Source organism: Rattus norvegicus, chromosome 6 (genome assembly GCF_036323735.1).
Source record: "Rattus norvegicus strain BN/NHsdMcwi chromosome 6, GRCr8, whole genome shotgun sequence".
NCBI classification, from domain to species: Eukaryota; Metazoa; Chordata; class Mammalia; order Rodentia; family Muridae; genus Rattus; species Rattus norvegicus.
Window position 1 is genome coordinate 105,962,674 of NC_086024.1, and position 16,379 is coordinate 105,979,052.

General features: G+C 49.4%; 1 protein-coding gene across 2 annotated transcripts in view; it reads left to right on the plus strand.

Annotated features, from left to right (window-relative positions):
- Positions 1 to 16,379, plus strand: part of Galnt16 (polypeptide N-acetylgalactosaminyltransferase 16) — an 81,053-nt gene that overhangs the window by 61,687 nt on the left and 2,987 nt on the right. For both annotated transcript variants that reach the window (XM_006240288.5, NM_001100863.1), the window contains 7 exons: positions 1,252 to 1,336; positions 1,640 to 1,743; positions 6,044 to 6,170; positions 8,016 to 8,108; positions 9,375 to 9,458; positions 12,304 to 12,445; positions 13,060 to 13,185. In XM_006240288.5, the coding sequence (XP_006240350.1) occupies positions 1,252 to 1,336; positions 1,640 to 1,743; positions 6,044 to 6,170; positions 8,016 to 8,108; positions 9,375 to 9,458; positions 12,304 to 12,445; positions 13,060 to 13,185 (761 nt within the window). The remainder of the gene's footprint in view (positions 1 to 1,251; positions 1,337 to 1,639; positions 1,744 to 6,043; positions 6,171 to 8,015; positions 8,109 to 9,374; positions 9,459 to 12,303; positions 12,446 to 13,059; positions 13,186 to 16,379) is intronic.

The following is a 16,379-nucleotide window of genomic DNA, read 5'->3' on the forward strand; positions in this document are numbered from 1 at the left end:
CCACCACAATATGAGGAACTGTATTAAAGGGTCACAGCATTAGGAAGGTCTCAACCTGTCCTGTCCTCTCAATCTCTGTCCTGGCCTCTTCTGGACTGTTTTAGATGGAATATGTGGCTTGAGTTGGTGGCTTGCTTTTATTGTCCTTTTTGACAACCGCAGAGCCTGGCATTGAGCTACCTAATTCAGGTGACAGTAGCTACATGTGTCTCTTTAAATTAATTAATATTAAATAAGATTTACAATTAAACTCCTTAGTTGTCCTGGCTACATTTCAAGTGTTTAACCCATATTCAGTTTTGGCAGCCACACAAGGTTTTGGTGACCCCACTGAGCCATTTAGATATAAAACATATTTGTCATACAGAAGGTCCTATTGGATATTGCTGCTCTTGAAAGTCTGTTACTGGAGCTAGGCAAGTCTTCTCTAGGACTTGGTTACCCACTGAGTGGACCCAACCAGGAATTAGACCTTGAAGCTGGGTAAGATCCTAAGGGAAGCCAGCCATTTCCCTCCGAGAAGTCACCTCAGGGCCATTGTACTTTGTCTTAGCTATTTTCCTATTGCTGTGACAACACACCGTGACCAAGGCAACTTATAAAAGGAAGCACTGGTCTGGGGCTCATGGTTTCAGAGGATGAGTCCATAACTATCACAGCGGGAAGTGTGGCAGCAGCAGGCAAGCACACATGGTGCCGGAGTTGTAGCTGAGAGCTTACAGATGACCCAAAAGCAGGAGGCAGAGAGAGGGCACTGGGCCTGGCGTGCGCTTTTAAAACCCCAAAGCCCACCCTAGGGGCATACCTCCTCCAACAAGGCCACAGCTCCTAATCCTTCCAGAACAGTTTCATCCGGGCACCGAGAGTTCAGATAGATAAGCCTATGGAAGACATTCTCATAATCAAACCAGCACCCACTTGCTGCTGCCCATGTCTGGACTTCCCTCTTCCCAGATGTCCATATATGGATGGTATTCTTCATTCGGATCCCTGCTCCAAAGGCAGCCAGTGGGTGAGCCTGGCTGACCAACCTTGCTATAAGATGGATACCTCATCTTATTTTTCCACCTTTGTAGCATTTGTCTTCTTAGTAGGCGGGCAGCATGTGAGGTAGGCACATGTTTCTATGTGAGTAGTGGAACAATGGCTTCTGCCACCCCAGTCTGACCAGAAGAAACTAAAGAGTGGAGAAGAAAGTCCAAAGCCCAGGGGGTTCCTCCTGAGCCCACTCTCACTCTACTTTGCCTGTAGGATTCGACTGGAGTCTGCACTTCAAGTGGGAGCAGATCCCACTGGAGCAGAAGATGACCCGGACAGATCCCACCAAACCCATCAGGTCAGCCTGCTGTGTCCTCTGCGGGGAGCCCTCCTTCCTAGGCCAGGGGTCTGGGAGGCTCTTTGGAGTGTGTATCATCACTAGGGCTCCCAAGGGTGTCCAGTCTAGGAGCTGACTCTGTTTGAGCCCTCAGACCTGCCTATAGGAACAGAGAAGACTGAGACCATGGGGACAGTTGTGACAGCCCTGAGAGCTGGCCAGGCCTCCTGCCTCAGTGACTCTGTGGGATGGGACTTGAAGCCAGAAGGGAGGATCCTGGTTTCCACATTTCAAGGTTGCAACTTCATTCTCTGTGTCTCTCAGGACACCTGTTATAGCTGGAGGAATCTTCGTGATCGACAAGTCCTGGTTTAACCACTTGGGAAAGTATGATGCCCAGATGGACATTTGGGGAGGAGAGAATTTTGGTGAGTCAATAAATTAATAATAGTAAGCCACCAGAGCAACACTGAAGCTTAGACGGAGCGGTCTATACTTCAGGCCCTGCTCTTAAAGATATGACATTGTTTTAAGTCGTTTAATCAGTGTAAGGACCCTCTGAGGTAACTGTCTCCATTTACCTGATTTTAAAAACACAAGGGGTTGGGGATTTAGCTCAGTGGTAGAGCGCTTGCCTAGCAAGTGCAAGGCCTTGGGTTCAGTCCTCAGCTCCGGGAAAAAAAACAAAACAAAAAAAACAAAAAACAATCAAACAAACAAAAAAAAAAAAAACACAGAGAGTGATCTGTTCAGCTAGATGAAAACAGTGTAGGTGTCCAGGGGAGTTTGTGGCCAAATGGCTAGATGTCTGTATAGGAACAGTAATGACTGGACACAGGTTAACTATGTGGCTGCTTCTCTTCCAGAAGAGGTAGGGAGTAGCACATGGTGATGCTATATAATATGGAGGCAAAAGCCAGTGTACAGGCTCTGACTGGGCTTCTTCAGCCTGTTTGATTTGGGGCAAATTAAGCCTCTCTGGGACCCGGTTTCCTCCAGAGCTTGTTTTGAATAGAAATGAAGCCATGGCTGTTATCACTGTGTGTGAGACCATCAGACCCAGGAGGATGGCACCTCCTGGGCTGCCTGGGACAGCAAGAGGGAGATGGAACAGAACAAGGGAGGAAGTAGCTGACTGAGCTTCCTCAGAGTGCCACCAACTGAGGTTGGAGCCCAGGCTCAAGCATTTCTGCTCTGGGTCACTGGGAGAAGACGCCAACTTGGATAACCTCAGTTTAGTCCCATGGGAAAAAACCAAAAAGAAACAAATAAACAAAAGAAACAACAAAAGAAGGAAAGAACCCTGTTTTGCAGGGTTCCAGTAAATAGTCATGAGACTGTGTGTACATCAGGACACACACACACACACACACACACACACACACACACACACACACAGTGTAAATGCAGCTCCCTGCCTGGGTGTTCACAGGATTCATATACAATGTGGACCAGATATGAAGACTAGCTAGCCAGCACAGTCCTGGGTGGCACTGTGGCCACAGGGAGCTGTAGCTAGCCATTCCCAGGTCTGAAAGATGGAGAAGCAAGCAGCCTTTGGCTGGCCCTGCATTCTCATGGGTGTGTGGAGGTGTTGCCCCTCACTAATCTCTAGCTGCTGCTGCCTCCTACTGGCCGCTCCTGGGTGCCAACGGAAGGAAGAAATAGGGCTCTATCAGTCTAAACAGGAGCCTCCCAGAGAAACCTAGGAGGGCAGAGTCTATTCCACGGTCTTTGGGAGCAAGGGTAGTTGTCTGGTCCTTCTCTCAAAGCTCCCCTCACAGTCTCCCTTACCTGACCAGGTTTCTGGAGTAGCAGATAGGGCTGGTGGTGTCCCACCCAAGTGACACTAGGGTACCAGTAGTGGTGTTGTCTTCCTGAGTTCAGTCAGAAAGTGCCATGTGTGACAGTCTTTCACAGCAGAGTCCCTGAGTGGTGGTGAGGTATTCTCAAGGCCTGTGCGAGATATTAGGGCAAGAACCTTGTCCTCTCCTGCAGCATGGGGAAAACAGGTGCACTATCTAACCATGTGGAAACAGGAGCAGGCTTTTTTTCCCCTCCGATCACTCTCGGAGTATATAGGCAGACTCATATGAGTAGATGCTGTGAGGTAGGGCACTGTGACTCATGCATCATCACCCGGTTTCTTGTGTTTGCAGTCCCAGTGACCTGCTTTGCGTCCTGGTCTCAGCCTGAAGGTTTGGCAAAATAGTTTTACTGTGAAGCTGAGGCAGGCCCAGCAGGCTAGAAAAGGCCTAGCCTTCCTGCATGCAGACATTTCTCTCTTTTTTCTTTCTTTTTTTTTTAAACAGGCTGGGAACTGAGAGAGAAGCCAGTGAATGATCAAATAGCTCTCTTCAAACTCTGCCTGAGGCAAGGGCTCCCAGGCTGGGGGAACTTGAAAGGCAGAGCTGAGAGAGGTTCTGGCCATGCTTCTGTTCCTCAGAAGAAATTCAAAGAAGTGTCTTGGCTGGCTGTGGCCCTCAGAGGGTCAGGTGCTGGGCCAGTTTTGAGCCCGGAGACTCCTATCTCTGATGGCTTTGAACTTTTTATTTTATTCCTTTGTTGAAAGACAGGAGCCACCCAAACTGAGCCATGCACCCATATCCCCTGAGACATCCACAAACGGGAGCTCAGAAGCCACCAGGAGTGGGGCTGGCAGATGCCCAAACCTTGAAGGTCACTTTAGGGTTTCTTCTGCTCAAATTCTGCAAGGACTCTCACGTCCTTCACAGCGACAACCAGAGCTCTATTGCTGGCTCCTTCATAGAAGCCCATGCATACACTCCACTCTCCTCTCTCATTTTTCACGCCCTGCCTCACTCAACAGGCCTTGGTTGCCCAGAACTCACAGGTTGTGCCTATTCCTCTGGGCTCTCGACCCTCTGGAAAATCCTTCCCCTGAGACTTTCGTGACCCATTTCAAATCTTTGCCAGTTTCGGCTCTCTGCTCTAGTGTCCCCTTTTCAGTTGAAAATTTTTCAGATCAGGGCCCAGAGAAATGGCTCAGCGGTTAAGAGCACTGACTACGCTTCCAGAGGACCCGGGTTTGATTCCCAGCACCCAATGGCAGTTCACAACTGTCTCTAACTCCAGTTCCAGGGGATCTAACACTATCTTCTAGCCTCTTCGAGCATCAGGCATGCATCTGACACACAGACATACATGCAGACAAAACTCCCATACACATACAAAATAAAATAATAATAAAAGAAAAACTCTTTAGTAATCCTAATTAAAATTTAGCCCCACACCCCCAACTCCACTGTCCCTCTCAGGCCCTGCATTTCCTGCCTTGAGTTTATCACTGTTCTTCACATAATCTTGTTTGCTTGTAGTTTTGGTTCCTCATTTTTATGATTTTGCCCCCCCCCCCATGAGAATCTAGAGCAGTGCACAACACATAAGAAATGCTCAGTTAACATTTACCAAATGAACTGAAGAATTTCACTCAAGTGTGGCTTGGGCTAGGGAGTGCACAAAGTTCTTGTCACGAAGTTATAAGAACCAGAGTTCAAATCACCAAAACCCACATAAATGCCAAGTGGTTGTGGTGGCCCACATATCAGTCTTTGAAATGTACAGATGGGATCCGCAGAACCACCTGCCCAGCAGGAGTTGTATCAACGAGAACCCCTGCCTCAGAGAGTAAGTCGGAAAGCAAATGGGAGAAGACTCCTGACAGTAACCTCTTGTCCCATGCACATGTGTGTGTGTGCGCGCACACTCACACACACACACACACACACACACACACACACACACACACACACCTATATACCATTGTGCCCAGAAAGCTACAAACATGTGCATACCACACAAACACATACTAGTTAAAGAGAGGGGGAAAAACCTGATGTGTGCCTTGCTAAGTATGAACTTTGTATTGCAATGTTGCAACTTTGTAGTTTAGTGATCCTGGAGAGGCTTAAAACAAAATAAAACAAAACAAAACAGAACAGAACAAAACAGAACAAAACCCAGAACTGTGATCAATAATGTGTATCCTTTATCTCAGTATTGGGGAAGGTGAGGCAGGACGATTACTTGAGTTCAGGAGTTCAAGAACAACTTGAGCAATACAGACCTCCATCTCAAATAAAACAAGAAAAAGTGACACTCGTGTTAACCCAAGCACTCATGCTGAAGCAGGAGGATTTCTGAGACTTTAAAGCCAGCCTGCACTGTAGGCTGCATAGCAAGTACCAGAGCAGACAAAACAAGGTCATACGGGCTGAGTGAGATGAGGTGACCTCACTAACATACATAACAGTGGTATATAGGTGTAGGGGTGTGTGTATGTGTGTGTGTGGGGGGCCCAGAGGTTAGGAGTCTTCCTATATTCCTCTGCGAGCTGTTAGGAGTCTTCCCCCATTGAATCTCCAACTTGTTGCAAGAAGCTTGGTCTTCCTAACTCGGGTCTGGCTGGAGCCTGTACCCGTGGGCTGGAGGAGATGCTGTCATTTGGTGCCTGTCTCCCGCCTGTGTTCTGTGTTTCTGTTCCTTCAAAGCTTTCTCCACTGCTCTCCTGGGGCTCATGCACAGGGTATATGTGTGTGCATGGTGTGAGCGTGTATAAGGAAATACCTCTTTTTATCTACCACAAGAGCTCACATCCCAGCATGTACTTTCAAGGAGACAAAGAGAAAGAAATCTATCCCCTTCCCTTCTTCCCACCATCACCTGGAGGGATCCCTCCTCTTCTTCTGACGCTGTCATCTCCTACAGAACTCTCCTTCAGGGTATGGATGTGTGGTGGCAGCTTGGAGATTGTGCCCTGCAGCCGAGTGGGCCATGTCTTCAGGAAGCGGCATCCCTACAACTTCCCTGAAGGCAATGCCCTAACCTATATCAGGTAGGTCCGGATGGGAAACACCCTGGAGGAAGCCTGGGATTCCCCTCACTCTAGACACCCCAGCTAGCCACTCTCATGTGCCTTTGGGTTGCAACCTGGATCTCAGGCTCAGTTTCTCCATTTGCCAGCCCAGGTCTGACACTCTGGGTATTTCTGAGGGGAGAGGACGAACTTGGAGCATTGCCCCTAGGTCTCTCTTGTCTCAAATTCCTTTCTCCACAAGTCTTAGACAAATGGCCAAGTAGCCGATATATTGCTGTCCTTACTCCTTGAACCTCAGTTGTTGGTCATGGCTGCCAATGCCCCCACGTTGACTTGACTTGGTAGCCAACCATGCATATCCCCAGCCACAAAGGACGCTGGGTCTCACAGGAGAGGGAACAGTGTCCTGGAAGACCACCCCGTGACCTGATGGAGGAGTTGGGGGCCGGGGAGCTGTCCTGCTAAGGTCACGTCTTCCCCTCACGTAGCCATGCTGGTTTGTATAGGTCGGACCAGTGCTTTCCACATCTAACTAAATGAATGATTTTTGTTTTGTTTCACTTCTCCCACCCCATTAAAAAACAAAAACAAAAACAAAAAGATTTATTTAGGGACGGATGCCATGTGCATTCCTGATGCTTGAGGAGACCAGATGAAGGTGCCAAGATCTCTTGGAACTGGAGTTACAAATAGTTATGTGGAAAACTGAACCCAAGCCCTCTATAACAGCAACAAGCCATCTGTCTAGCCCCCTTGCACCCCACTTTCATAGTAAAAGTCATAGTTACTGCAAACACACAGTCAGAACCAATACCAATTTTGACATGCAGATGATATTCATAGCATATTTATGATAATAACTCTTTATCATATTCAAGAAGAAAGGGAAAGCCATCTTCGTTCTTTCTCGCTCCCATCTGCCCGCTTGTCTTTTCAGAAGCAGCTATTGAAGCCTTTAAGTAGAACCATCTGCTCTTAGTAGGTGGCTGGACTACCATGTTAGACTTCAGATGCATTCTCATGTATAGTTTGTATAGAGACCCTTATGTTTGTCTTGGCAGGTGGTCATCATGTGCCCTTCCAGGGGCGTGGCTCTCTGGCACTGTGTCACAGCTGTCCGTCCTCATCAGTATCACTAACCCTGGTCTTTTTCCAAGACTGCCTCACTCTCCATTGCTTAGAAATATTTTCCTACTGAAAGGCATTTATTTTGCTGCCAGTGTTTTCTTAGGCAACTATTCTTGCGTGCGTCCCTTTTGTCCACATAACAGGTCTTTCAATAGAACAGATTCCTTTGAGTAGAGAGCTGTCATGGGTCCTGACAGATCACTGACAGGACAGACTATAAGATTCATTTTACCCCGAGCCAGTATTGTTTTGCCTGTAAAGCTGGGATTCTTGTTGCTCTTTACTGCACAGATGGAGCCCATCTTTTTTTTCTTCTTGTTAATCGACAAACAGCCAGGCCTGATCATACAGGCCTGCAATCCCAGCTACCTCAAAGGCTAAGGCAGGAGGATTGACGTTTCAAGGCCTTCGAGGTCTACAGAGTGAGTTCAAGACCAGCCCAGGTAGCATAGTGTGACCAAATTTCATTAAAAGTAAGGGGTCGGGTTGGGGATTTAGCTCAGCGGTAGAGCGCTTGCCTAGCAAGCACAAGGCCCTGGGTTCGATCCCCAGCTCTGAAAAAAAAAAAAAAAAGTAAGGGGTCCGAGGTTTGAGCTTAGTGGCAGAGTGCCTGCCTGCAGACATGGGGCTGTGGGTTAAGTCTCCACAGCGTGTTTAAAAGCTGTAAGAACTCACACTGACCCACCTTGACCACCCCCGTCTGATGCCTTTGTTTTGCCCTTTCTCTGCTCTTAGGAATACAAAGAGGACCGCAGAGGTATGGATGGACGAGTACAAGCAATACTATTATGAGGCCCGGCCCTCGGCCATCGGGAAGGCCTTTGGCAGGTGGGTCCCTCTGACTCCCCTGTCTGTCTCCCCCGACCCTTGTTTGCACAGCCAGGCAAGTAAGAAGTAGGTGCATACTGGATATCTCAGTCTCCCTAGTAACTGAGTCCTGGCCTTCTGGCTCCTCTGAGCTCTGGGAGGGAGGGTATAGACCCTGGTCCTACATGCTTCCCGGAGACAGATAACAAGGGAAGTGTCCCCATGAAAGTTGAAAGTGTCGCCTATTCAAAGCTGCCCTCAGGAAGAGCAGCATCTGAGGTAGCAGTTACGAAAGGGTTGTCTGAAGAGGACAATGCAGGTTTGCCTCCACAGATATCCAAACCTGCGATCTGTCAGCCTTCTTTCCGGTCATGGCCTGCGATGGCCATCGTCTGGTTAAGCATTTTGGAAATGCAGATGGATTATGAAATCACTTTGGTGAATCAGCATTAAAGGAGAAGATGAGATGGGAACGACCGATGAATGTTGTGCCAGACAGACTAGAAAATCAGGGGTTGATGGCTATCTGTGGAATGTAGTATCTTCTGAGGCTGATTCCATTGGGTATGCACGTGTAGATGTGCACCCACCCGTGTGTCCGTGGGATTGAAGGTGTCTGCTCTCCTTGTTAATTTCGTAGTCAGAGAAGTTTGAAAGCATTGTTAGTGATCAGTTATAAACGAATCCCCCCTCCTGCGCATACACACACTTATTTATTTCTATCTATCCTTAGAAAGAAAAAGACAAGCCACTGAGTGCTTAATATTTCCTGAGGCCCTAGTCTCATCTAAGCCCTGCATGTCCCCAGATCTCCTTTTGATCTTCACAAAAATCCAAGGGGAGCAGCTGAGGCCTAGCTTACTCAGATGGGCTACAAAGGTCCTTAGAGGACAGCTGAGAAGGGTGAGATTCAAGCACACGTCCCAACAGCACATCAGAAGGCTGCAACCTGTCAGACTCCTGAAAGATGTTCACAGCTCGCTCTTCTCATTAGACCCTATCTCCTAAACCGGAAGTTGATGAAATCCTCTGTCCTCTGTAAAAGACCGGGACAGTTTGTACATGCTAACGGGTTCTCGGGGAGTAAGAGGCTGAGGGTGAAGTGTGGTCCTGTGAGCTCAGGGAGAAACCGAGAAGACAGAGGAGATATAGGAGAACTGAGTGTTCAGGTCAGATGTTAGTATAGACCACCTGAGACATATGGAAAGGGGGACTGGTCTCCTTCTGTGGTCCCCTGGGGCCTCCCTCCCCACATCATGGCCTTTGCCCTGTTTTCTTTCCCTTCAGTGTGGCCACACGGATCGAACAGAGGAAGAAGATGGACTGTAAGTCCTTCCGCTGGTACCTGGAGAACGTCTATCCCGAGCTCACGTGAGTGCAGCCCCTTCCACGGTGGGGACCAGTGACCTGCCATGCCCTGAGTCTGTATCCTCCAGCTGCCAGTGTTCCTCTTCCTTCTGAGAGGAGGCATTACTGAGAATTATCAGTCAGGCGTGATGGGGCTGCATTTTTACAGACTGCCTCCCCGACTGAAATGGATATATTGTCTCCAAAGGAAAACCACACAGCATCATGCAGCTGAGGCCACGCTGCTTTCCTCACCTTTGACCCTGCTCTCTCTCTGCTAGAAACTCATCCCAAGGAGATAAAGTCATCAGAGCACAGAGCTGTTGACCGCAGACCCTGCTGTGGGAAAATGAGATGCAGCTACCGCTTACGCTGGCCCAGTGGCTACAGCCATTTAAACAAATATTATGCATCCATTAGTATGTAATCACAGAGACCAAAAATGCACGGGGAAATGCCTGCTGTAGCGGAGAGGAAGCAAAAATGCAAATACGCTTGTGGCTGTTTGGGCCATGCACTCGGAAGGGGGCTGAGGGAGGAAAGACAGCACCATGATGGTGACAGGGTGGGCCACCAGGTCCCTTCTTCCTGATTCTAAATCCTTTCTGGCGTCTTGGTCAATGGCTCATTTCCTCACCTTCTTTAGATTTTGACTCATTTGTTCCCCTCCTTGGGCTCACTTTGTCTAAACACTAAATTGGCAGTGGCAGTCTTCCCTGACATTCCCCTGAAGCCTACATCAGTCTCTCTCTCTCTCTCTCTCTCTCTCTCACTCTCTCTCTCTCTCTCTCTCTCTCTCTCTCTCTCTCTCTCTCTCTCTCTCTCTCACACACACACACACACACACACTGGATAATTTGATGTCATCTCCTGAACTTGCCTAGAAGCTCCCTGAGGCAGAAGTCAAGAAGCCATCGCCCTTTTTGTCCCTGGCTCTCCTCTGGTCCCTAGAATAGTGCCTATCAAAAAATAGACACCGCATAAACGCCTTTTTTTTTTTTTTTTTTTTTTGGTTCTTTTTTTCGGAGCTGGGGATCGAACCCAGGGCCTTGCGCTTCCTAGGCAAGCGCTCTACCACTGAGCTAAATCCCCAACCCCCATAAACGCCTTTTAAGATGAACATTTTTGAGCGAATAAACTCTGGTGGATAAGGGTTGGGAGTGTGTGGAGTTAGCCTTCTTCCTGTAGAACACGCAGCCGGGGAGCCACTCCTTCCCCTGTTGCTTCTTTCTCAAGGGTGCTGTCTGTGGCTTTCTGAGCTACTCCATCCTCACTGCCTACAAGTTCTGCAAGGAGGACATATCTGTTCTCCGAGGGCATATCCAATGCCTGGAAAGTTCCTATTGTTACGTTGCAGCCAAGTCCTGGAGAACAGCTAGATGCTGAACCCAGATAATATAACTCAAAGTTCCAAATAGAGCCTGCCTGAAAAGCAGTAAGCCCAATCCGACTGCTGGGAATTTCTCAGAAATTCCTGAACAACAACAACCCAAGCTATACCAGCCTCCTTGGAAGCAACTTGGCAGCTAAGTAGCTTCAGTCCCTCTGGCCCCTAATTGAGAGATGCGGAACATTGAGTCATGAGAATGTAGTAAGTGTGCCTCTTCCTGAAGGGCAAGGAACCCATACTTGTTCATGTGGCACATCTGAGACACCAAGGAATTGAGAGTAGCAGTGTCTTCCCACTGTCAAGGTGCCTACATTTTGGATGGCATTTTGGACACTGGACCAGCTAGAGGAACTGAGGAACCCTGTGGTGAGGGATTCTGGGGAGATCGAACTAGGTCCTTCCTCTCCACACCCCAGACCTCTCCGCCCCAGGCAAAGAAGTGCTCTAACCCAAACCTGAACCCTTCCCAAGATAGGGCATTGTATTAAGTGTGCCCCGTATATCAGTAGAACGTGGTTCCTGCGATTGGTTCTGTGGCTTCTTCCTATCTAGCTGGCTCAGCTCCAGGTCAAAGGGGGAGGGGCCAGGAGTAGGTCAGACTCATGTCAATACCCCTCCACATGGATTCTTAGATTGCCCACATGACTCAGGTGGGTACCACAAAGTCTGAGAAGGCTAAAAGAGCTTCCACGTTGCAAGGCCGGCCGGCAGTCCTGCCACAGTGCTGCTCTGCGTCCAGGCCCAGTTTCAGCTGGCCTGCTAATCCGTTACTTTCACTAGGGCTGTCCCAAACAGCAGTGCAGACTGCATCGCTCCATTATAAGACGCTAGTCACATAGTGGCCATTGTAGACTCCTTACAGTAACTTCAGGCGAATGGAAGGAAGCATTCTAACCAAAATAGTATGCTGTAGCAACCCTCTAGTAGGTGGAGTAAGGCAACTTGAGCAGTGAATGCCACATCTATTTCTATGAAGGCATTGTGAGGTCCAATGGTAATCCTGCTTAAAGGAGAGCACTGGGGGAAGCAAGGGCAGACACACACACAGACACACACAGATATATGGGAAGCAAATAATGATTGTTCTCTAACATGCGTTCTTTAATCACAGTGAGACTAAACATATCTACATGGTTATATATTTTCAGTCAGCCTCTCCAACATCATCCCTTCACTGTCACTTTGAGGTCGGGTGTTGAAGCCACCTTTAAACTCCCAGGTGTCCACTTCCGGTCTAAGGAGTCCAGGGGTTAGGCCTGAGTGTCGCTTCAGGGTCCTCTGTGTCTCAGGTCTCCCATAAGAACCTATGGGGACTGAGGCTGTTTCTGCCTCTTACAACCCTGCTCTCACCACCCCACACCCCACCGCCTTCCCAGACTGCCAGACCCAGAGACCTCAGTAGCTGTGGCTGGCCTCTGAAGGAAGGGGTGGATAAGCAAGAGAAAAGGGAGAGCAGCCTAACACCACCTTTCTCCTCAGTGTCCCAGTGAAGGAAGTGCTCCCTGGTGTCATTAAGCAAGGAGTCAACTGCTTAGAATCCCAAGGCCAGAACACAGCTGGTGACCTCCTGCTTGGAATGGGGATATGCAGAGGGTCTGCCAAGAGCCCTCCACCAGCCCAGGTAAGCTGCTTAGGGCTAAGAACAGGATGGAGTCTAACAGGATGGAAGCCAGGAGTGTAGTTAGGGTTTCTCTCTGCTCATTTGTGTCCCCTCTTTCTATACCATCCATAAATCTCCTTCCCAGGGCTCCCTGTTTTGCTCCTGCCATGCCCGTTCCTTTCCAGCTCTGAGTCTCTCACTTCCTCTTCTGAAGGAAGAAATGCTGCCCAATTTATGCTGGAATAGAGTCTGGGTGTGTGTGGTGGGCTGCAGGTCTCCGGGACTCTGCGTGCATAGCTAATGCCCGAATGCCACACCCGCATCAGCTCTAGGGCAGGTTGTGGAAACCCCATCACAGACCCAGCCAGGTCCTGTACTGCTTCCTTCTTCCCTCTCTCCAGCATCCCTCGGGGCCTCCTTAATGCCCCTCTGGTTAGCTCCAGCAGAGTTCCCTCATCTTGACATTTGACTGTGAACATTTTCCAACGTAAAGCACGATGGAAACCGTGCAATGAATACTCTCCTTTAGCTTCTAGTTATTTGTAAGAAGTTTGAAGAGAGTCCTGGGTCTCTTTGCTTCATCACCCGTCCACCCATAACTATCCACCCAGAACTGTCCTCTCCCTGTCTTACAGGCATGGTTATTTAGTGATCACCTTATCCAGCAGCAGGGGAAATGTCTGGCTGCCACCTCCACCTTAATGTCTTCCCCCGGATCCCCAGTAGTACTACAATCATGTAACCCTAAAGAAGGCAAGCAGGTAAGCCTCCGCCAACAGGCACAGATGGCCAGCAGCCCCAAGGGACACTGAGCAGTTATGCACTGACGAAGGAGTCCCAACTTGAGGCGTGTGCTCCCAGATAAGCCTCTCGAATGAGAATCTGAGAAGCCTCTGGCATCGTCTAGGCCCAGCATATCATTTCACTCATGAGCAGACACTGCAGCTAAGTGTTTGTTGAACATTAGTCCTGCCAGTCTGGGGGCAGGAACAATTTGTCTTGCTAACGCTGCTTGTCAGGTCTTTGATGACAACTACAAAGCTCAAATACGAACTAGCTCTGATGCCCAGACTATGCTAGACGGTTCCCATCCACAATCATCCTTTAGCTTCCTCTTCCTCCAGCCACCTGCTAAGATCGTTCTCAGCTAGCCCTGCCATGCAGTGAGTGAACTGAAGCTCCCTCGACACGGACGATCAGCTCCCACAGCTGGAAAGAGTAGAAGTAGCCAGGCTCAGTGTGACTCCTGAGCCCACAGACATAAACCAGACTGAGTAAGGGTTTCTTGGCTGCTGGGCTCACTGGGAATCCGAGGTCTAGAGACGGTGATTTGCAAGCTCACGTGACTAGCCTCAGAGGTATCCTAGGAAACAGTTCAGGGTTACTTGTGGAAGGAAAATCTAATGTTCTGAGAAATGTTGTCACTTGCCTGTGGCACACAGCAGCCGGTGACAGAGCACAAAATACTAGATTGCAGGAGGCAGCCCCTGGTTAAAGGGGCTCCTTGTTTCCCAGAGCATGGGATCCAAGGCCCAGGCCGCTGCAGCCCTTCTCCACCCTGCTGGTAGCACAGCCTGCTTACAGCCCTGCAAAGGGTGAGGAGGGGCCTGGCTCTCAGCCTGGGCCTGCAGGCCTTCCACCCACGCCTCTGCTTCTTTGCCTGGGTCAATTTTTCTTTAGGGATGAGTGTCAGTTTGTTGCTCTGTGCTGGAAAAACAGCCAGGTTCTCCCTTCCAGCCTTTGTGTATGAGAATGGAGGCCGGGTGGCAGGGAAGCACACGATTTAGCCTGCTTGCTGGGCCTACTGGCTACTTCTGCTGGCTTTTGCCCTAGGACATGTGGCTTGGCCTCTGCCCTGTCCTGCTGTGGGGCTGGTGCAGTCTGCCCTTCAGCTGGAGCTTCAACCCCTTCCCGAGAGGAAAGCCTTGAGCCCACGAACACCTCTATGTTGAAATCAGAGCTTCCTGGTGTCTTCCCAAGCAGCCCCATTCTAATACTTCTCTATAAAAGCACTCCGTGGACCATAGAGACCCATGCTGCCAATCCTGACAACCTGTTTTCCCAGGATCCATGTGGTCACAGGCTGCATGCATTCTGTTCCTACGAGCCCGGCTAGTGATTCCCCTCAACCCCAAGCACTCTGGGTGCCACATCTCTCACCACCATGTAGGACAGACAAACAGCTCCCTCACTGTCAGTTCCTTCTGGATTCTGGTCTCTAATTGGCCTTGATTCCAACCCATGCCAGTTGGGCTTCACATGTCTATGAGGCTCCTGAGACAGGGTACAATGGCGTCAGCAGGTTCTAGTCCAGCCATCCCCCATGTTTCTGGCTCATATAATAATGGACTGCTGTGCTGCCAGAGGATGTAAATGCTGAGGCTGGGGATAGGAGAGTACCAGAGCATGTATGATGCCTGCACAACCTCAGAGTTGAGTGGCTGAGAGAGCTGGTGAGAAAGACTGCCTAGAAGTTCTGGTAGAAGGGAGGGTTCTACCAGTGGGTTATTCATTTGCTCATTGCTTCCCCGTGCCAAGGAATGCACAGATCATGGACAAGAAGGGAAGGAAGAGCCTGGTTCGGCTCTCAAGGGACCTGATGAGGGAAGTAAAAGGGGCAGCTACTGCATTAGTGAGAACTGCATGCCAAGGTAGCGCTAAGCCTAAGCCTCACGGGCCAGGGGAAGCCCCTCTCCTTCTCCTTCGAGAGAAGAGGCTATAGTATTTCTAGACTGACATTGTTGGAGGTTTAGCCAATGGAGTCAAATGTGAGAGCCCATAAGAGCAACCAGATATCCAAATAGAAACTGGTGATGCAGGTATGCCTGTGGAAACTAAGCCACATTTTAAATAATACCGTCTCCACAGTTGAGTGCAGCTCCTCTCTGTCCCTTAGCTGCACAGTAAGAACACAATCTCCCCCAGAGCTCTTTGGCCTCCAGTCTCATGGTCGTGAGCTCTGTCACCTCTTAGGAAGATAAGAAAAGGGATATGGCTGTAGGGAAGGAAAGTAGGCAAGAAACAGAGCATTGACATCTGCTGCTATTCAGTCTTCTCCAAACCCAGCCTCTGCCTTATATCTCTTCTCCATATCCCATATAACACGCCATCTTCTATCCGGGTCTTTCTGAAATGATCTGCGGAAACAGCTTTCCCCCTTACACTGTCAAGCTTGGAAGAAGACAATTATAGGATCCCCTTTGTGACTCTGCCATAGGGGAACTCCAGTGTCCCACCCCCACCTTACTGCATGGCTATAAAGGTGGTGGCCACTTCCCACTTGAGGGTGTAGGTACTAGGACTCATGGTTCAGGCCAGGCCAGGCATGTAGGGTTGCAGGAAGAAGAAAGCCTTGTTCCCATAAAGAAGAGGTTCACCTAGGCCATGGGTCACTAACTTGGTGCCTGTAGGGAACTGGTAGAGGAGCTGCTAGGGGAGAGAAGTCCAGGAGCTGGAGGGTGAGAGCCCTGATGAAAGTAGAGATCAGGGGAAGCCTCAGCCCAGCCATCTGATAGAAACTGAACCCAGCGTCCAAAGGAAAACTGGAAATTCAGGTGTTTTATGTGGTTTTAAAATGACGCCGTGCAGGTCAAATAAAACACACCTCCAGTTTGGACACAGCCCATGGGAGTGTTGCTTCCTTTGATCTCTAGGGTAACTTTATCCTATACCACAGAAGTGGTCACCCAGAGAGGGACAGAATCTGTTTTCAATGAAGGGGGATAAGGCCTGGGGCGATGACCTCACTGCTATTAAAGTGCTTGCTGCATAATCACGAGGACCTCAGTTTGGAGTCCCTGCACAAGAGGCCAGGCTCAGCCTGTGAGCCCACCACCCGGGAGCGGGACACAGCAGGATCCCTGCAGCTTGCTGGCCAGCCAGTCTTGCTGAATTGATGTGCTCCATGGTCAGTGAGAGAAAGACCCTGTATCAACAAATAAGATGAAGTGATTCA